We start from the raw sequence: 19667 nt of genomic DNA, 5'->3' as shown, positions 1-19667 counted from the left end.
AATATAAGGTGAAATATCTACGAGGTGACACCACGGTGATGGAAAGGAAACAGAAACAGGGGGAAGGGTCTTCAGGCTGGTCCATGTGGGAAGCAAAGCACCAGGGTGTTAAGGGGACAGCCGATGGGTGCAGGTCCCCACAGGGGCTGCAAGGCAGTGCCCGTCCTGCTGACAATGCTCCCAGCAGGGCTTAATTGGTCTGGCACGAGGGATGCAGTGAATGCAAAAGAGACTTTTTTTTTTTTTGGGGGGGGGGTGCCAGGCAGCTTCTGAGCTGAGCCAAGCTGCTGCCACAGCAGGGTGGGAGCTTTTAGACCTGGAAAGCTGCTCCTGGGGCCAGGGCTCGGTGGGTGTAAGTTGGCTTTGCCGCACCTCTGGCTGCTGGTGCTGCTCCCCTGTGCCTCGGAGGAAACCTCAGGGCAGCTCTCTGACGAAAGGACAGCTCAACACGCGGCTGAGCTGCCTACAGCCTTTCAAGCCCAGTGCCCCTTCCCTCTGCAGCGTAAACGACCACGAAAGTTCGTAAGAGGAGACTTTAATCGGCCCAGGAGAGCTTAGGGAGGCCTGCAGCACGAGGCGAGGGACTCCTGCCGTGCTGCAAATGCGTGGCTGTGACCTGCTGCTTGGAAGCGGGCCCAGCATGAGCGATAAAGGCAGCGAGGCCTCTGACGGCAGCAGCAGCAAGCGGAGCACGGAGGGGAGGGCGTGCGAGCAGATGCTCCTCGCTCCTGTCCCCGCAGCTGGGCTGGCTTTGCTCCGACCGGGGGCACTGGCACATGCCTGCCTGTGGCCATCCTTGCAGCTCACACCACGTTTCCTTTGGCTTATGAGGAGCTAGGTAAAAACAGCCCAGTTTCAGACTTGCCTGAGTGCATCCCCAGAAGAGTTTGCTCCTTTTAAAATGGTATCAGATATAACGTGAATTGGGGGCTGTGTGGAGGAGCTCTCGTTGTCTACAAACCTGCATTTTGTGGACACCACCTCCGATTTGCATGTGTAGGCGTGTCGTAGTGCTTGCAAGATCCCCAGCACACACATACAAAATTATGTGCCCTCCTGTGACCGGGTTTTTGCATTTTGCAGCCTGAAGGAGTGCAGCTGCATTTGGGGAGCTGCAGCTTCACATCGTGCCTGACACAAAGAAGAGCGGAGCCCTCCATGCGCTTGGAAATCGTTCAGTAATGAGAAGCTACCGACAGTGATTGCTTCTCTTCCCAGACGTAGAGCTTCTCTTCTTTTTGTTCCGGTAACGGGTCATTCCCGCAGAGCGATTTTCATTTTCATTACCACCCTGTTGCAGCAGAAACTTAATCTCCCTGAAAGGAGAGGCGCTGAGTAGCAATGAGTCACCCCGGTTCCCGTAAGGAAGCCCCTTCAGGAAGCCTCTCTAGCAACGATGTCCCGCACAGCCCTGAGCAGCCGCTGAGCTATTCAGCCTTAACACTGCTGACAGCGTGTAATACTGCCCCGGAAACCTTCGGAGATTGCTTGTCAGACACAGCCAGGGCCTGCCGGTGCCCAGGCAGCTAATCGAGATGCAGACAGGTCTTGGGCGAGGAAGCTGAGGGAAAGGAGGTTCCCTCTTGGCTATAAATGGCAAGGGACCAAAAGGTACGGGAGTCATTTTGTGAGCACCAGTGGCAACCTGGGACACAGTCAGAAAAAATAGAGACCGTCTCTGGGGATCGTGAAGCCAGCTGAGAAGCTGAGCTGCTAAAAGTAATGGTGTAAGTGGCCTGGGGAGAGGGGCGGCTTTGGGGACAGGTTGTGAGCATGGGGGCACAGTGAAACTGCTGGAAACCTTCTCGCTTGTAAGGCTGCTACAGGAAGAACACAGAGGGACTGGAAAACATTTCTAAGACACTGCTGGAATGCTGAAAAAAAAATATCATTATTACACAAATCAAGCTTTTCTGTTGAAGTACTGTGATTAAATCATGGTTTTAGGTCTTCATTTTAGTTTCCTTAGGCACAAGAGGGTGGTATAGGTCTCGTGCTCCACTGGTGCTGAGGAAATGCTGGGGCCTGAGACACAGCCCTCCGGGATGAGGTGGAGTGTAGCTGCTGGGGTGCTCATTTGGGGCTCAGAAGAGCGGGATTTGGTACCCTGTGCAGCCACAGGCCTCCTGTGGGCTGAATTAGCTGAGGAGCTGAGCTTCTGGAGGAGCACTCCTAATTTCAGAGGGGGCATGCTGGAGGATTCGGTCCTCCAAATTACATTTCTGCTTTGTTCTCTTTTCACGTGACTCCCCCTCCTTCGTGCCTTAATCTGACCGCTGTTATGTGGGTTGCAGAAGTCCCTGGGATAAGTATCGGAAGGGGCTGGTGGGCACCACGGGGCCATCATCTCACTTGGTGGCCACAAGTGAGTCACGGTGACTGAGGGCTGTGAGGGCTGCTAAGAGGACTCATTGCAAAGTCCTGTGAGACCTTTCCAGCCCAGGAGATGTTGCTCCTGCCAGGCTGTAGAGGAGTCCATGGAGAAACAAGGCCCTGGTGCTCTGCTCCTGCCTGGCTCGGGGAGCAGCGGTCTGAATTTGGGCAGTGTGAGCTCTGGGGCCTCGTGCTGTGAAAGCAGGATGGGGCCACTGAGAGGGGCAGGCCTTGCATTTCAGGGAGGGCTAAAGCTGGTGTTGCTGCTCTCGCCACCATGAATTACATGAGGGAGAAATAGTCCGTCCCTGTGCTCCTCGCCCCTCCAGATGGGAGAGCACTAAGAGCCTACATGAGGAGAGAGGAGGAAACAAAGAATTAAGCGCGGCTTTCTGGACTCTTCCAAGGAAGACATAAGGGCGAAGGTCGTCCTGGCACTGAGGGGAAGAGAAAAAAAGAAACTAGTTTCCAAGGATTCAACCCTTAAGCACAGTGACGTAGAAAGAAGGAGATGCTGTTTGTGGAGCAAGTGAGGAAGGAAATTAAAGCCCGGGGAATGACGAAGCAGATCACCAGTGCTTCGAGGCAGGGCTAGGTGGTGGGCCTGCCCCTGGGGGAGCTGTCGACCAGAAGCAGAAGCCACCACCTGCAGCTGCTTCACCCGTGGTGCTGGCACGCTGTCGTCCCCGGGCCGGACCGTGAGGACGTCCATGTTTGTGCTCCTTCATCCTCCAGGCCTGGCTCCCTTCCCTCCCCTAGGGGCTGCGGGGCCGGATGCTTTTTGACTGTTAAATCCATTCATTCTTGAAGGGCTCTGCTTCCTTGGAAAGTAAAATCAATTCTCGAGAAGCAGGTGACCTAAGCTTTGGGCTGTGTCTTGGAAACTGGGAAATGTCCCACATGCTTTGTTCCTGCTGCTAAGTGGAAGCCCACAAAGGCTGGTTGGGCCTGTGGCATCATGCTGGCTGCAGGTTGTGGCACCTCCACACCTTCAGCCAAGCCCAGGATTACCCTCTCAGCCCCCTTCAACTTGTGGGGTCTCAAAAAATGTCCTTCCTTCATTTCACGAGGCAACTTCCCCACACCACAGAGCCTGCTGGTGGCTCGGACGGTGTATCTAGCGAGCTGACAGCGGGTTAGCTGCAGAGAGGCTGTCCCCGAAGGGCTGCGAATCCTGTCTTAGCCAAGCAGGCTGGTGCTTCTGCTTCCCTGCATCAGCAATGAGCAGTTGCTGCAGGGGATAGAGCAGAGCTGAGAAAGGAAAACAGCAGCGGCGGTGACCGGAGTGCTGCATGAAGCCTCCTGGTCTGCCTTGAACTATTGAGCTGGGCACCAGGAGCTGCCCAGGATGGGCTGATGGCCTCAGTCAGCTCCGTGGATAATCCTGCAGAGAGGACGGGAGGCAGGCAGGTAGGTGCCATTTACCCTCACCCTCCCCAAGGGCTCGCTGTGATTCCCGTCCTTCCTCTACCAAGCAGGGTGTGGGTTGTTTTTTCACTCTGGAAATCTCACTGTCCTTGAGTTCAGAGTAGCAGCCAAGGCCAAAGCTGCAAAAGGATGGGGCAGAAGGTCTCCTAGGTGCCCGTGACTGAAGGTGGGAGTCTTTTCCCATGTCTTGCCCTTTTTGCTCCTTTCCACAAAGACAGGCCCCTTCTCCTAGCCCACCCTCTTTTCCCTTACAGGGATTAAGCACTAAAAATGCAGAGAGGCCTTTGTATTGAAAAAAAGGCTGAGAACTGCTGTGGCTACGGGAATATGTCTGTTGTCAGCAGCACTAGACCTAATGCTCGTCTGATTTGGACTTCTGCGAAAAGGCAAGCAGAAAGTACCTTCAGTATCATGCAGATGATGCTATTGATTGCAGGGCTTCGGGTGCCTGAGCCACACTGGGAGGGGGTGAGGACGAGATCAGTGCCAATAAAACGTTACCAAATTAGCACCATTTATGCATTGTTTAACAGATTTTCTGCACAAGGCCAGAACTAATTTGTAATTGAGCAGCGGAGGAGCTGTCTGCAGGCAGCTGGCTGGATTCAGGGGTGACTCAGCTCGCTACGCATGTGTTCCCTCAGATCCAGTCATTTCCCTCCTCCTGCTCTGCTTTTCTATCTTAAAATACATTGGCAGAAGTAACTGAAAGTACATGCCTAGCACTATTATATGGGGTACAGGTTTCCATGAAGGTCCCAGGTTTTCTTTTGGGAAAAGCAACGTGCAAAATTTGTAAAAAAAATAATAACAAAATAAATCGGAGTAGGGTTTTTTTATTTCTCTGTTTGCATTTGTGGGGTAAGACTCACAATATGGAGCAAAAGCAAGAGCACAAAAAGACAGACATGCAGACATGGGAGTTTGCAGGTATAGAACTGAAGCAAAACATAACCTCAGTGTCGATGATGTTACTTTTCAGATGAGCAGCATGGAAAGGCACTCCCAAGCCATTGCGAATGCTCTACACCTTATCTATCATGTATGCAGAGTCAACCCCACACGTGAGCATTGCTAAGCAGATCTCCACCTGCATTCCTGCAGCACCAATGTTTCCGCATTTGCCTGTTTGCCTGGAGCACATCTGGTGGCTCTTTGGGCTGAGATGCTCTAGAGCTCTTTCCCTGGCAGTTAAAATGAAACTTATCTGTCTCTCTAGAAAAAAGATCAGGGAGAGCAGTGCGAGACTTTGAACACCAAATTGATTTCTTTCCACTCCTTCTCTGTGAAGGCAGGGAGCTTGGGAGACCTTTGCCTTTGGCCACACCATCTAGCAGAAGCTTCCCAGGCAGAGTCCCTCCATGTGGAAAGCTGGTGGGGTAAGAACAAAACTTGTGTAGCTGCAGAGAAGACAGATCTCAAAGCCACCTTTTGATGGCCTTTGTGATTTGTCACAAAAACTGGCTCCGTAGAATTTTTTATTGTTTTTTTTTTTTTTAAATACATCCCTGCTAAGGGGTGGAAGTGGGCTTCTTGCACCTGCATAAAGAAAAAGCCTCTTCCTGCAGGTTAGGAAGAATTTGAAAGCTTGTGTAGTGTACACCAGCATTTCAGCAGGGACGTTCCCCTGATCTTTGCTCCAGCAGAACTAATATTTGCTTCATCTGTTTTGAAATGAATAAGAAATTCCAGCAGCTGCCATCTCAGAGGAGTAGCGCAGAAGGGTACGGTTAACATCCAGCATTGTATTGAGCTCCTGGGATTGCCAGGCAAGGAATCTCTCCACTAATGATGACATTTTTAAAAACACTCTGAAGGCTTGATCTTGGTCCCATTGGGCGTTTTGCCATAGATCTTAATGGCTCTGTGGCTGATCTCTTAATCTCTAATGCACCTGTGCAAACTTGACAGTTTATTGCAATTTCATGCTTTTTGGAAATCGCCTAACACTAATGCCATAAGAGAGATCAATTTTTAAGGTCATTAGCTCAGGACACAGCAAATAAATAGTGAGAGAAAACAATCCGTAAATGTCATATTTGTTTAACACACAAAGTAGCTCCTGAAGAGCAGTTATCCTTATGTCTAGAGGCAGCACGAAAATTACATGCTGTGCCTAGGAAATGTGAATCTGAAGTGAAGAGTATAGCATGGTTTGTAGTCGTCTCTATTCCATTCCCTTTCTCCTCGTTGCTTCCCATGCATACATTTGACTTATTCACCAACATATTTAAATGGCAGGAAAAGGTACAAGGCAAAAGACTTCAGGTTCTCCTGCAGCTGAGCTTTAGTAACAGTGTGCTTTGCTTTGAGGATAAACACTGCTTTTTAGCTGCTATTCCCAACAGAAGGAATTGTGTGAAGTGGGAAGACTTATCCCTTCTCCACGTCACTAGGAGAGACACAGGATGCCTAAGTGTAACCTGAGGCAGAACAGATCAACCCTTTATCATTGAATCATGCCTGTTCCAGCAATATTTACACTTAAAACTGAGTCCCAAGCCTGCCAGTGGTTCGCTTGCGCAGGCAATTTTAATTTTAATTTGGTCTAGCAAAAGGCTTCTCCTTAGGCATCTTACAGATGCCCTGAAGAGGACCTCTGAAGGTCAGATCAGTGGTGTCACCATATCTTCAGTACACAGGATAGTTTTGCCAGTAAAACCTTCCCCTGTGGCCCATATCACTCCAAGACAGGGTGTCCCCGCCAGAGAAGCAGCTAGGGGCCCTGGCACACTCCTGACAGTCCATGAAGGTGCTCTTAGAAAAGACTTCTTCTGCCCTTCCCTGTGTCCATAAAATCAGGGCACGGTATTGTGTTATGATTCCCCGAATGAGAGACTTTGTCCTTCTCTGTCACCACCTCCCCTTTCTTGCCTTAATTTTCATCACAGGACACACTCTCCAGCAGTCCTGGAGAGCTTGTGGGGAAGCACAGATTCGCAGATTCAAAAGAAACCCCAACTTATTTCCAAGCCATCTTTTGGAAGATTTGAGAAGTCATTTACAGTGCCTTTCCCTTTGGTGAAACCATGCTGGGAACCAAACCCTCAGCTCCTGAGATGGATATTTTATAAAAAAGTCATCCTTCCTTACTTCAGGCATCTAAATGAGTTGGTAGATTTGTCAGCTCTCCAAAGACTGAATGGAGCCCCAAGTGAGTCATTCAAAGCACCCAAGTGTTTCTTGGTTTATGCTGAGCATACAGGGCGTTGAACCTCCGAAAGCAGTGGGTGGAATAAATAAGTGTGGTGTACAAGCTAGATGGGATGAAATGCACATTCCTTTACATGCTACAGGAATGCCGGGCTATCAGCAAGCCCAGATAAACTTCAATAATGGATAACTGCTACAAGATGTTGTGTCACACTTGGGTTAAGCATGACAAGAATTTCCCCAGTGTAAGAAGATGACGTTTGCTGAAAGTATGTACTTTTTTTTTCCTTTTTTTTTTTTTCTTGATTAAAATATTTGTTTATTCATTCCAGAGAAAGTTAACACTGTGAATTTACATTTTATAATGTAAATGTTAGTCTGCTAGCTAGTTTGTCTTTTTGGCAACATTTCTCCGAGTATTAGCAAAATGTTTAATGGTTGTTTCATTCATTACAATTTTATGTGTTTCCTTAACCTTGCAACTCAGCAGGGTGACGGGGCTCCAAGCGGGGCTTTGCTCTCTTTACGATGACGTCTGTTTGCTTCTCCCAGGCCCAGTGACTCAATTTCAACTGATTTGTACGCCACGGGTTTCAGCCACTCTGTGGTGTGTATGCAATTTAAAATAAAGAGAGACAAAGCAAAGTGGTTATAAGAAAGCTATCACTTTTGTCACGTGAGAGGATTTGGTGTTTTGGTAGGGTGGGAACATGAAGTGCCAGGATTTGCTTCTGAGTGGCATGTGCAAGACGTCAGGAGACTTCCAGGAGCTTACATCCCGACACACTGCCGTAACTCTTATCAGCAATAATCCAGACATTCCTGCCCCAAATGTGCAAGCAATCAGCTCTAAAGAAACAGCTAGAATGGTGTTTCCTGCAGACAGGTCCTTTTCACTCTGCAGCAGCTGTACCAGCCAAAATCACAACCCCTAAGCCAAAATGCCCTCTCCAGCTGTGAACACCACCAGACACACTCAGGAAAGATGCCGAAGATCTGGGGAATGCGTATATTTAGGAGGGTTTGGGACACTTTCATCCTGAGCCCTCCTGTTTGCTGTCACCTGTGCTCTGAAGCACGAGTACTTCCCTTGGCCTTTGCCACGTGTTCCTTGGCCACCACTCCATTCTTTGGCAGGAGGGGACACTGCAGTGTCTCTCCTGCCCCATAACACCCCCTCCCATTGCTCTGGACCCCTGTTCTGTGCCATATTGCCCCAAGAAGGGCCTCAGTGAGGCTTGCCAGGAGGCACTCACTCCTGGCCTGTGGGCCTCCCCCATCCCACAGCTGCACGGCCCCATCCCATGGTCTGGTAGTGGAGCAGCTCTCCCCTTTTTGGGCTTGTAGATGTTAATGAAGCTCAAAAGATCCAGCTCACTTGTGGCATTGCAGGTGATAAGGGAGCTTATATGGATCCAGGAAGAGGCTGGACATGTCTGTGGAGAAAAATCCACTAGAGCATCACCAGACAGGTTGCAGGCCTCACAGCTGGCTCAGGAAATCCCTGAAACACAAGAAGCTGTCGGCTGGAAGTGCAGGCAGCAGAAGCATCAAATAGAGCTGCCCTGTGCCTGGAGGGCCGGGGTTGCTCAGCCTGGCTGTGTTTTTGCCCTGCCATGTCTTCATCAGCCCTGTGGGCTTCAGCTGTTGGTGCCCTCAGCTCTCTGCCTCTGCCTCACGCTGCCTTTGTCCACTGCTGTCAGACAGCTGGGACACCCGAGCTGGGTCAAAACCCAAGGATGTTGTGTTTTCATGTTTTAATTACTTCTCTGCCGAACCCATTGCCTAAGCCGGTCCAAAACTTGGCCCCACAGGCAGTGGTGCTACGTAGGGCAAGGGAATGACACCGGACAAGAAGGGAGGATTATGTTGATTACCCGAGCCAGCATAGCTGCCGGTGGCTTTGTATTGTGAAACCGGAGCCTGTTAGTCCTGGTGTTACTACACCCACAGGAACCTTTGCAGCTCCAGCCTCAGCTGACGGCAACAGCTCCCCGTTAAAGTGAGGAGCGTGCTAATTTGCAGCAGCAAGGAGTAATTGTAGAGAATACCCCGTGGCTCCAAATACTGCACATCAATCTGACCCGGCCTGTGAACGCATCGCTCCGCTGTGGCCGTGAGAGCTGCGGGCTGCTGGCATGGTCGTGCCTTTGTAGTCAGGCAGGTACAGATCCAAAACACATTTTCTTCTTTTCACAGTTATCGTCGTCAGTAAGGCTCCAAATCTCTCCCCACCAAAAACTCCAGTGCTGGAGTTTTTCCAGGTTTGAATCCATGGCTTTTAAAATCCCTGGGATGTTTTCGTATTTCTCTGTTAGGAAAAAAAAAAAAAAAAAAAAGGAATTATATAACTATATAGGTGTCTATATATACCTATGTATGTATCTACATAGTTATATAACTGCTGAGAAGGGTAAGTCCTGCTGTCTTAATGATATTAATAAAAATAAACATAAAAATAAAAAAGGTTCTATGCAGAGCAGTGAGCATACCAGCCAGAAAAATGCTGTTATAAAGTAACAGTGGCCAGATTCCACTGTGTGCTCTGATTGCCGTGCAGCTTTCCGGGAATTCACTGTAGCCCCAAACCCAGCTTAACGAGCTGCTCCCTGCCACTGCGGCTGCTCCGAGCGTGTAGTTGGACCTGTTGCTTTGTCCCTATACAGAGCAGAGAGTTCCCAAATGCATCTCCTGCTGCTTGTGAAGCCTCCCTCTGTGGCTTGTATAACCCCAGACATCAATGCACGATATGCGGCAGCAATCCATACATCACTGTCTATTTCCCCACTGTACACCCACCCCTTTCCAGCCTGGCATCCCGCAAGTCATTGACCCTCTGGGGCAAAATTTCCCTTTGGAAGTAGAAGGGCCTTCTGTGTCACCAGCCACTCTGCAAACCTTAGAAATAGGTCTCTGGGGAAAAAGCTGGTGTATTCTTGAAGTATTTTGTTGTATACCTGAAAATCCCAAACCGAGCCGCCCGTGCTGGCTTGCTTTCGCAGCCACGGTCCCAGCATAGGGGGGACAGGGTGGGGACTGGCTTCCTGGCCATGCTTTCCTAGCGGAATTATGGGCCTACAGCAGAGACCTCATTTTCTCCAGATGACTCAGGAAATACCCTCCCCATCAGCTATTATTGCTTAAATAATAGGGAGGGAAGTGCAGCCGACTTGAGCAATATCTGAGGTACTCCATCGGGCACATCCCAAATCTTGTGTAGGGCAAGGCTGCTAAGACAGCTGATTGTAATGTCACTCGGTGGGTGTATACGCTTCTCGTTGTGCCCCAGAGTGATGAGGTCATGTGGAAAAACACAGATACGTATTTAGAAGTCGGCAAGTTGGTGAACAGAAGCGTTACAGAACCGCTTCCTAAGCATGGGCCCGTGCTGCCAACGTTTGTGCATACATTCAGCTCGAATAATGGGGCCTCTAGGTAGGAAAACATGTGTACAAATGTTCGCAGGATTAAAACCTTAAACCTTAAGTTTCCAGAAAGTCTAGTCCAGGAAGGGAAAAGCCTGTCGAGGGAGAGGTCTGCTGGGATTTGATTTATGAACAGGACATCCTGCTTAGTTCTGAGATCTTGCAGATACGATTCTAGTTGGACTGCTGGGTTATTGTGATGGCAAAGAAAAGGAGCTCACCCTCTCCCCGGCCTGCTAGAGGCCACCCCAGCCTATCTGGGCATCGCATCAGTGCTACACATTTGGCATGCTTTATTGCGTTTCATCACCGCTGTTTACTAAGCGATGTTAAAAATGCACGGCATGTGGCCAGCTCCGTGCAAGCAGACTGGTGTTCCTGTCGTTAATTAGCAAACTTCATGCTGTCATTGGTGTCATGAAGCTCAGTGCTGGTTCCACGACTCAGCCACAGGAGAAGACTGTCCAGAAAGCTGGGGCAAAAGGCAGAGGGCTCTTAAGAGGATGCTTCCAGGCTCCTCTGCAGCTGCATCTACACAGGGTGCCGTGGGGAAAAGAGAAATGATCCACATCACTCTCTAGTAGGAGATAGGAGACGTGCTCTGGGGTGGTGATGCTGACACATCTTCTGGAGCCTGAGTGGCTCGGTCACAACAAAGAGGCTTTAGAAAGCTGCTGTGCTCTCGGTGCTGTGGGTGCTGGTGCTCAGCTCCGACCGCGGAAGGGCTGGCTGCCACGGGCTGCCACGGGCTGCCAGACTGTCCCCTGGCTTTAGATGGAGTTGCAGTGCTCCGGCACCTCAAGCTACTTCTCTGCTGCACAATTACGTGGTGCCAGGGCACATTCCCAGACATTACGGCTGAGTCATCTGTGCTCTGAAATTGTTAGGATGTCTGAAGCACGCCTGTGGTCCTTCAGATGTTCCCCAGGCATGGCTTGGAAGCCAGCGGGGCCTGGACACCATTCCCGATAGGCATTTGAGATGAAACTGCCTTGGTTTGACAGGGAAGAAAGTTCAATAGCCTGGACGTGGAACATCCCATCCCGGCCAGCCTCAGTGCCAGAGGACAGACCTGGGCACGTCTGATGCACTGCTACAGACACAGCCTCGGTGTCTCCAGCTGCCTGTCGCTAGGATAGAGGGCTCTTGTATTAAACAGGAGGGTTACAAAGGATCGTATAGTGCTTTAAAGGTCAGTGCTGCTGTTGACTGTTCAACTAAATATAATACAGTGTGGCTTGATGGTAAGGAAGGAGGTGGGCAAACTCACTCCTCTGGCTGCTTCCTTGTGTGTGAAGGAAGGAAGTGTCTGAATTAGAAATGGGCAAGCCGTGTTTACCTGTATTTCCCTCTAGCTACGACACTGACTAAGCCAACTTTTTACCTTGTTCCATTCCCGGCATGTCCCTTATTTATATCTTTCCCTTATCCATCCCCGTGTCCCCCCAAGCTAACGATGGATCTCGTACTTGGTTGGGCACTGCGGAAAAACTCCAGCCCACCGCGCTGCCAGCGGACAAGCCGAGCACGCTGTCAGGAGCAATTCATCCAGCCGCAGATTAACAGGGGAGTCCTGCAGGCACAGTTTCCTCCCTGCCTCATTACTTTGTCTCTGAGTGAATTCCTGCAGTTAATCTTCGTGCTTTGCCGTTTTCCTAGAAGTCATGGCTCCCCATCTTTACCTCCAGGGACAGCGACACCAAACCAGAAGCCCCATGCAGGTGACACGCAGCCGCCTCGCAGAGCCTTAATTTGTCTTCCAGCTGCTGATGTCCAGGTAGCTGTGCCATCTCCAGAGCAAAGGGCTTCTGCCAGGCTGGCTGCCCGCAGCTTCCCCTTGGAAATCCCCCGTTTCTAACCTTGTAAGTAGCCCAGGAGGTATGTGAGGCTGCTAAAATTAAAATGGGAACAGGGTGCATGGTACGACAGCTGCGTGGCCTCTGAATCAGTCATTAATCTAAGGGAAAAGCCCCATGCCCCTGCCCCACAGCTGTTCCAGCATGGGCATGGCCCTCAAACACAGGGCTGTGGGTCCGTAGAGTGCTTTGTCCTGGTCTTTGCCCTGCCCCTTCCCCACAATTTTGCTTGGTTGTTCCGTCTCCTTTCCCCTCGCAGTTCTGCAGAGCCATGGCCCCAGGAGTGACCCCCTCTTTTAAGCAATTCTGTGCTGATCAAGGCTTTCTTTTGCTCCCAGCTCGTGCAATTCTCTGCTGCCAGCTCTCATGCCAGCCTCCTCCACAGCCAGCTGGGCCTGGTGGCACCAAGCAGAGTCCCAGCACCTAACTTGCCCTCCTGCTGCTCGGGATTGTTGTGCCCAAGCCCGTAACAAATTTTGGGATGAATTTTTTGGTGGGGCTGGATCCAGCCCCAAGCAGGGCATCCCGGAGGAGCTGGGAGGGAGCAGCGGGCGCTGGGATGGACACGTGGCAGCGGAGGAGCTGCCCCCTTTTTGCTCACACGCTTTCAAGGTGACTTTGAGAGGGTCTGCAGTATTTTGAGCACTTTTTCCACGTCTGTCAGTGGAGGCTCCAGAAATGAAGTGCCACGCCTGATAGCCAGCCTCGTGAGACAGAGCCTCCGCCGCTGTAAATCAGCAGCCGTCCCCTGCTCCCACTTATTCCTTGCGCTCACTCATGGCCCGTGCTCCTGGCTGTCCTGCCAGGATGGCAAGAAGCAGTGGAACAAATCCAGGTGTAATTGCTTCTCGCAGAAAAAAAATAATAAAAACCTGCAAGGAAAGCAAGCTCACTTAGCGAGCATAAATCTAGGTCTGATCGTTTTCTTTTCCTTGAAGGAAAGCAGAGTTATGATGCAAAGGCAGAAAGACAGGAATGCCATAAAACAGGCGAACAAGGGTGGATGGGTTTGCCATCTCACGGCCTTTTTTTCCTACATGCACTTGCCACACCACAGCGAGCATAATGGACTTGGAGAGAACCTGAGGGAATGGCTACATGAACTGCCTTCTAAAGAGCCTGGGCTAATTCTCATCATTACTTTGTGGTGTTTTTCACCAGTGGGTCACTCCATTGATTTTCACTGCAGTGACACCACTGTAAAACAGGCTTAATGTGGTGCAGAATCAGACCTTATGATTCTAAATTTGTTTTTCAGAACTGCTTTTCCTACAAGGAAGAAGCATCCCCCCCCCGAGTTTAAAGGTAAGCTCCGGATGTTCACTGCAGCATGGAGATCTGTGGGTATAAATCCTGTTCAGATGACTTTATAAAGCACCGATGTACTCCACAGCACCAGGACTTAACCTTGGGATGTTCATTTTCTGTAATGTGATTAAGGAGCCTTTCCCCCTGCACAGCAGATATCTAAGCAGGTTTTTGTGTACGGAAGAGGAGCAATTGTCCAGCTTTACGCAAACGAGGCGCTACTTCAGTGCTTGCCCTGTGAAGACACTTCAGTTTCAATGGGCTTCAAGATTGCACTTTTGTGTTAAGTGGAGCTGTGATCTTTTTCCAATGAGTGTTGCTATGCAGGGCCAATTTGTGACGTCCATTATTCTAAAATAAGTAACTTCTGCACAGCAGAAATATGCTCCACTTGCACTGCTAATCTGTCTCTCACACAAAGGCGTGTTTGGAAGAAAAGTTATTTATTGCAAGTAATAAATGCAGGTTCTCAAAAGCATTTATAACTTAGTTTCCAGAGTCAAAGCACTCTGGTTTGAAATAATTTCCTTTCAATTTTCTGTATTTTCAATCTCTTTCCTGGCTGTTTAAGACCATATATCGCATGGTTAATTATTCTCCAGAGGAGAATCTCAGGCATTGAAAATAGAATATACTTAACCAAAATTGCTCATGCCAGAGTCTGTCCTTCAGGTATCAACTATTGCATGCTGTAAGACAGCAAACCTGGCTCCGTGTTAAATAAACATGTCACGCTGAAGTCCCTAGCCTCACATATGAAGGTTTTAGGTCTTGTCTGTGTGGTTTCTGTAGTCTCCTCACCCATTGGTACGACAGTCCTCTGAATGTCCTCTGCTGAAGGATGGAAACTGCAGTTAACACTTACCCACTTGGTCTGGAATCACAGATTTGGGGTTGGAAACCAGTTTGTCTGTATTTGTGTACAGTATCTTTCCCTCTAGATAAGCTGCATTACAGTAAGAGCAGAGCTGGTGAAATTCTTCCCCAAAGAACCCAGAAACTTTCACTTCTTTAGAAACCATGAGTTACTCGCTGTTGAGGGCTCCACTTTCTTGAGGCTAGAGGGCTTCATGTGATTTTATATGTCTGTTTTCAGGAAGGGGAAATGAAAACATACCAGTATTTGGAACAGTTCATCAGGTTAGTTTGGGGTTTCTTTGTGGCTTTGGCTACGAGGTACCATGGGACTGGGAAGTGCAACTGAATAACTCCATGTCAGCAAAAAAAACGAGTGGTTTGCCCTCCTGTTGTGCTCCCGTGTGAGGCTCGTTAGCGAGGCTGGCCCTTTCCCTGCAGCAGCAGCTGGCTGTGGATGTGCAGCTGCACAGCTCTGTGCTGTGGGACAGGGGCTGACTGCAGCCTCGTGGTGTGAAGGGTTTGCATGGGGCTGGAGCACAGCTGCATCCCTCTCTTCTGCAGTAATCACAAACACATTTACAGCCGCCCAAGCGGGTATGGGAACAATTAGCAAAGTGGAAAAGAATGTTTGCAGCAAATAATTCATCGGCTTAAAATCCCTACCTGTCTGGTGTGCTAGGAGGGGGTGAAACCGCAGGCATTCCTGTCATCTCTGCCTTGGGAGGGCAGGCAGAGCTTACGGTTCAAAGAGGGGCCAAACCACTGCACCTAGGTCACACAAAATCACCATGGCAGTGCTGGGAATACCCGCATGTCATTCTCAAACTCCTTCCAGTATTTCATCCTTTCTGGCAGATGGTGTGAGTCAAAAGAGGTTTCTCCTGTTCTCCAAGAGACCTTCTGCTTGACAGCTCTGTCCTCTGAGGAAACATTCACTCGTAACAAGTTTGGCTTGAATCAGTTTGGCTCGATTTTCATGTTTTCTTATAGCCCACAGCAAAACTTGTACCCCAGTGTCACTTGTTTCCACAAACATCCCTATGAAATGCAGGGCAAGATGCGTTGGCTGCTCTCCACAGGGCTGGAGAACAGAAGACCCAGCCATACCAGGCAGTTCCTTAGCAAGGTGCAAAGCGTGTGCCCAGCTTAGCGACTGCATTCACCAGGTATAAGCCACCTACACATCCATCAGGCAGGGGACTACAAGTAGCTGGCAGTACGACATGAGCTTGCACGTCCAGCCATTTACACAGCATTGGTGCATTGCTGCTGCAGCCTGTTTTAACTGTGCGATCAGTTGCATGGCTGGCATTTGCTACTGCAAAGCACAGCTGTGCTTACATTGCTTATGGAGGCGGCTGAGTTCCTCCGGATGCCAGGGCTTTCTTGGGATCTTTCTTTCCCTATCAGCCAGGCTGCTGTAAGCACTGTGTGAAGGGAGACTGCTAAAAGCCATGAGCTCGTCTGAAAAGGCATGGCTTGCTTCTCTTTCACTTCCCTCCTCTGGACATGGATCCAACACAAAGCTGATATTTATGTGTATGTAAGGTATACTCACAGGGGTGGCTGGAAAACACTTCAGGCACCACAATCTGGTCCGTGCTTGTCCCAGGAGTGGTTTGAATCCAGCCTCACGCTCTCCCACGAATATCTGAGGAGCCATTAGATTCTCTCGTGCTTAATGAGGCTTGTAGATAACTCACCATAACTTTTTTTTTTTGGCTTGTTCTGGAGGCTGGCAATTGAGCTTTGCTTCCAGAAGGCTTGAGCTCTTACTCCTGGGTTTAGCTAGCAAATATAAACGAGGATTCAAGTTAGTTTACTTATCCATAAAAGATACGCTTTATTTTTTACAGCTATATATACACGTGTGTGTGTGTTTGCGCACACACATAAAAAAGAAATACGGGCTGTTCCCTTGGCCTCATCCCACTTTCCATGAAAAGAGTGTTCCCCTGGAAGCTGTAGCCGTTCACGTCTTGCAATCTGCCACCTGTCAAAGCAATCTAAGATTTACTAGTGACAACTGAGTGCTAATGCCTGCCATCCTTGCCCTGCAAATAGCCCGTGCATTCCCAGTCCCATGGCTCTTACGTCAGCTCTCCTCCCCAAGATTAGTTCAATCCCAGCCAGTCACCCAGTGGCCATTTGGAGTGATTCACTCTTAGAAGTGCATATCTTCGACACTCACTAAAACTTCAGGGGGAAAATGAGTCATTTCATGTTATAGAAAGTCGTATCTTGCCCTCGGTATTTCTATGTATACACGAGCGATAATCGTTTATTTTTAGATAATTTTTCTCCCCTGTAAATGCTGCTTCCTTCGATAAAGGTCGTCTTGAGAGCCACATGCTAATATTCGGCTTATTGCACGAAGGCTGCGATAGGTTATTTATTTCTTCATTCATTCACTCACCCGCAGCAGTGCAGTGGGCTGACAGGGAGCTGCAGCAGGAGCTCCTTGCTGGGAGCCAGCCTGGAGACAGGGCCCCTGTTGCTAGGCTTATCTGCCGAAATGTGCTTTCAGTAGTGCAGTGAAATCATCTCCTCTCTGGCATTTTCCTGCTGGTTTAATCACTCGGGTCTGCCTCCTCGAGTGTCCGGTGATGAGTGTTTTTAGGACTCAAAGTCGGGAAATGCCGGCTTTTCAGGGAGGACCGTCGGACCTTGCCTTGGTCATGGTGTCCTGGAGAAGCCATGGGCCTTGTTTGGTCCTGTCACCATCCCAACAAGCCAACGCTGCACTTGTGGGTGGGCTCGGTGTTGGGCCTGGTGTTGTGTCGTGCCTGTGCCCCCCGCAGCAGCTTTGTGCTGGGACCTGTGGCACTTTGGGGTCCTGCCGCTCCTGACATGGCACCAATGGGTGGCAGGCCTCCCTCTTCACACAGCTCCCTGACACGGCAGAGCTCCTGCCATGGGGTCAGCATGGACACACCTCGTCCAGTGTCCCCTGTGGAGGTTCATCCCTTGCCCCAGCAGATCCTGAGGGACTGCAGCAAGCACAAAACCTCCACTGTCTCTTGAAGACATCGGTGGAGAAAGGAAGGACACGAGAGCCATGTCAGGGCCATCATCTGGACATGAGAGCCATGTCAGGGCCCTGCCGGCAGGGAAGCGGGGCGGCTTCCCAACCATATTTAAACATCTTCAAGAAAAGGTCTCTCGAGTTTTATGTGCATACATGTGTTTATATTATAAAGAATGTAAAAAAATGGTGTTTAAAAATCCAGATGCATAGCTACATGTCCCAGGGGGAGGATTACTGAATTGCTGAGGTTTGTTCGCTCCCAGGGAGGGGCAGTCATTTGAGCTGCTTCATGTGCCAAGCTTGGCCCATGCCTTTCTCGTTTGAGCCTCCTGCCCTGTGGCACACATCTGGGGGGAAATCCCAAGGCTTCTGCCCTCCCCCATGGATGTGTTTCCTCTCCTCTCCTCTCCTCTCCTCTCCTCTCCTCTCCTCTCCTCTCCTCTCCTCTCCTCTCCTCTCCTCTCCTCTCCTCTCCTCTCCTCTCCTCTCCTCTCCTCTCCTCTCCTCTCCTCTCCTCTCCTCTCCTCTCCTCTCCTCTCCTCTCCTCTCCTCTCCTCTCCTCTCCTCTCCTCTCCTCTCCTCTCCTCTCCTCTCCTCTCCTCTCCTCTCCTCTCCTCTCCTCTCCTCTCCTCTCCTCTCCTCTCCTCTCCTCTCCTCTCCTCTCCTCTCCTCTCCTCTCCTCTCCTCTCCTCTCCTCTCCTCTCCTCTCCTCTCCTCAAGCACAGCATAAAACACAGTCCAAAACGTGACTCTCCCTCCTCCCCATCCTTCAGCAGTTAAATATGATTTTGGAAATAAACTATGCAGATTAAAGAGATATCTGGGATATTTTACTATCATGCTGGCTCCCCAGTTCAGTAAACACTATAAATCACAGGGCCAGATACAGCTCTGACTGAACTTTCACATCAAACTTTAGCTGGATGTTGAAATAAGGTGACATACCGATTTCAAGAGTTCTGACTTATCCCCTATTGGTGTTTATGTAAAAAGAGCTCAGCGCATGGCCTTATCCCTGCATCCCGGAGACACTGCCAAATGTCTCTCAAAGCGGTGTTTTCCTGCTCCGTCTTGTGCTGGTCAGCAAGCCTCCGGGAGGAGAAGGGGTCTCAGACAGCATCTGTGTAGGAGCTGTTTGAGCACCGATATTATCATTTTGGCTCAGGGTGACAGAACAAAATTATCAGACAACTAAGTGACAGGCTCGCTGCCTGCTCTATTTGAAATCATTTCTGGCAAATAACCATATCACAGGCAGAAGACCAGACGTCTTTGTGTGGCAGAACAGAGCTGTGTTAACGAATACGCGCAGTAAGGATGTAGGACCCGAGTGAGAACCGAGTTTGCGAGACGTCTGTCTACTTACAGTGAGGCTTTCTTGCTCCCTGCAGAGAACAGATGGAAATCCAAGGGAAAAGACAGACAGTGTAAGATAGGAGAGGTACGCCCCAGATCTGACAGTCAGTAGTTTGACCATTTTTACTGCAGCAGCACAACACATTCTGAGCTGGCGTAGCAGAGGAAGTAAGGCGAGTACTTTGCATACCTCCGCCAGGACATATTTATGTTTTATGTGACTGGATGACATTAAACAGTGGTTCTCATCTCCTTCTGTAGCTGTGAAAGCTGGCAGGGCTCGTGCCTCACTAGACCTTCTGGAGTCAACACACCAGCGAGGATGTCTTTGTTGTTTGGCAGCCATGGCCGAAGAAATTACCAAACCAGATGGAGCTGTGCCTCTTGGTATAATACCTCTTGGTATTTTCCCTGCCTGCTGCAAAACATGCTCTCCCATCCCGCTTCTCCTACATGTTTGACAGAGATGAAAAGTTTTTGAGGCATTTCAATGACTCCATTCATAGTCTTCAATGTTTTAAAATCCTTTGTGCTCACCTTGCTTGACCTTTGTAGAGTGGAAGGCTTTTAATTTTATCCTCCAGGTCCTAAACTCAAGCACAACACCTTTTGGTTGAATAGTGTCCCATTAGGACAGTTTTGCCAGTCTATCAACGTAAAGACATCAAGAAATGGGGATTGCACAGTGTCCCTTGGTAATGAGCTCCTTGATTGATTGCTCTCGCTATTAGATGCCTGCTAGCACAATGTTTTCTCTGAATTCAGTTTCCATCTGCTTGTCTTACACCTCCCTCGCCTGCTTTGTTAAAAAACATCTCCGCTTTACCCGGCTTCCTTGGTGAGGCACCTGGGCACTTGCCTTTGATGGGCAGAGTAGAAATC

The 19667-nt window shown here is 49.6% G+C and overlaps 1 protein-coding gene and 1 long non-coding RNA gene across 5 annotated transcripts in view; one reads left to right on the top strand and one right to left on the bottom strand.

The window, feature by feature from the left end:
* Positions 1-14824, top strand: part of HSF2BP (heat shock transcription factor 2 binding protein) — a 47419-nt gene extending 32595 nt beyond the window's left edge. The window contains exons 7-8 of one of the 4 annotated variants that reach the window (XR_011097460.1): positions 1084-1611; positions 4784-6867. Coding sequence is in view for 2 of the 4 variants with exons in the window: in XM_068685287.1 (XP_068541388.1) it covers positions 12068-12237 (170 nt within the window). In the remaining 2 variants the exon portion in view is untranslated. Of the gene's footprint in view, positions 1-1083; positions 6868-12067; positions 12242-13493 lie in introns of those variants that run through there. The other 3 variants (XR_011097458.1, XM_068685287.1, XM_068685306.1) reach the window with 3 other exon arrangements.
* Positions 8903-17858, bottom strand: LOC137858012 (uncharacterized). The gene is made up of 2 exons (XR_011097473.1): positions 15960-17858; positions 8903-9265 (listed from the first exon to the last, which is right to left on the bottom strand). It is a non-coding gene; the product is annotated as an uncharacterized lncRNA (long non-coding RNA).
* Between the last annotated feature and the right edge of the window lie 1809 nt (positions 17859-19667).

Source organism: Anas acuta, chromosome 1 (assembly GCF_963932015.1).
Source record: "Anas acuta chromosome 1, bAnaAcu1.1, whole genome shotgun sequence".
In the NCBI taxonomy this organism is placed as follows: domain Eukaryota; kingdom Metazoa; phylum Chordata; class Aves; order Anseriformes; family Anatidae; genus Anas; species Anas acuta.
Note: the sequence above shows the minus strand (reverse complement) of the source record. Positions and strands in the feature narration are given on the sequence as shown.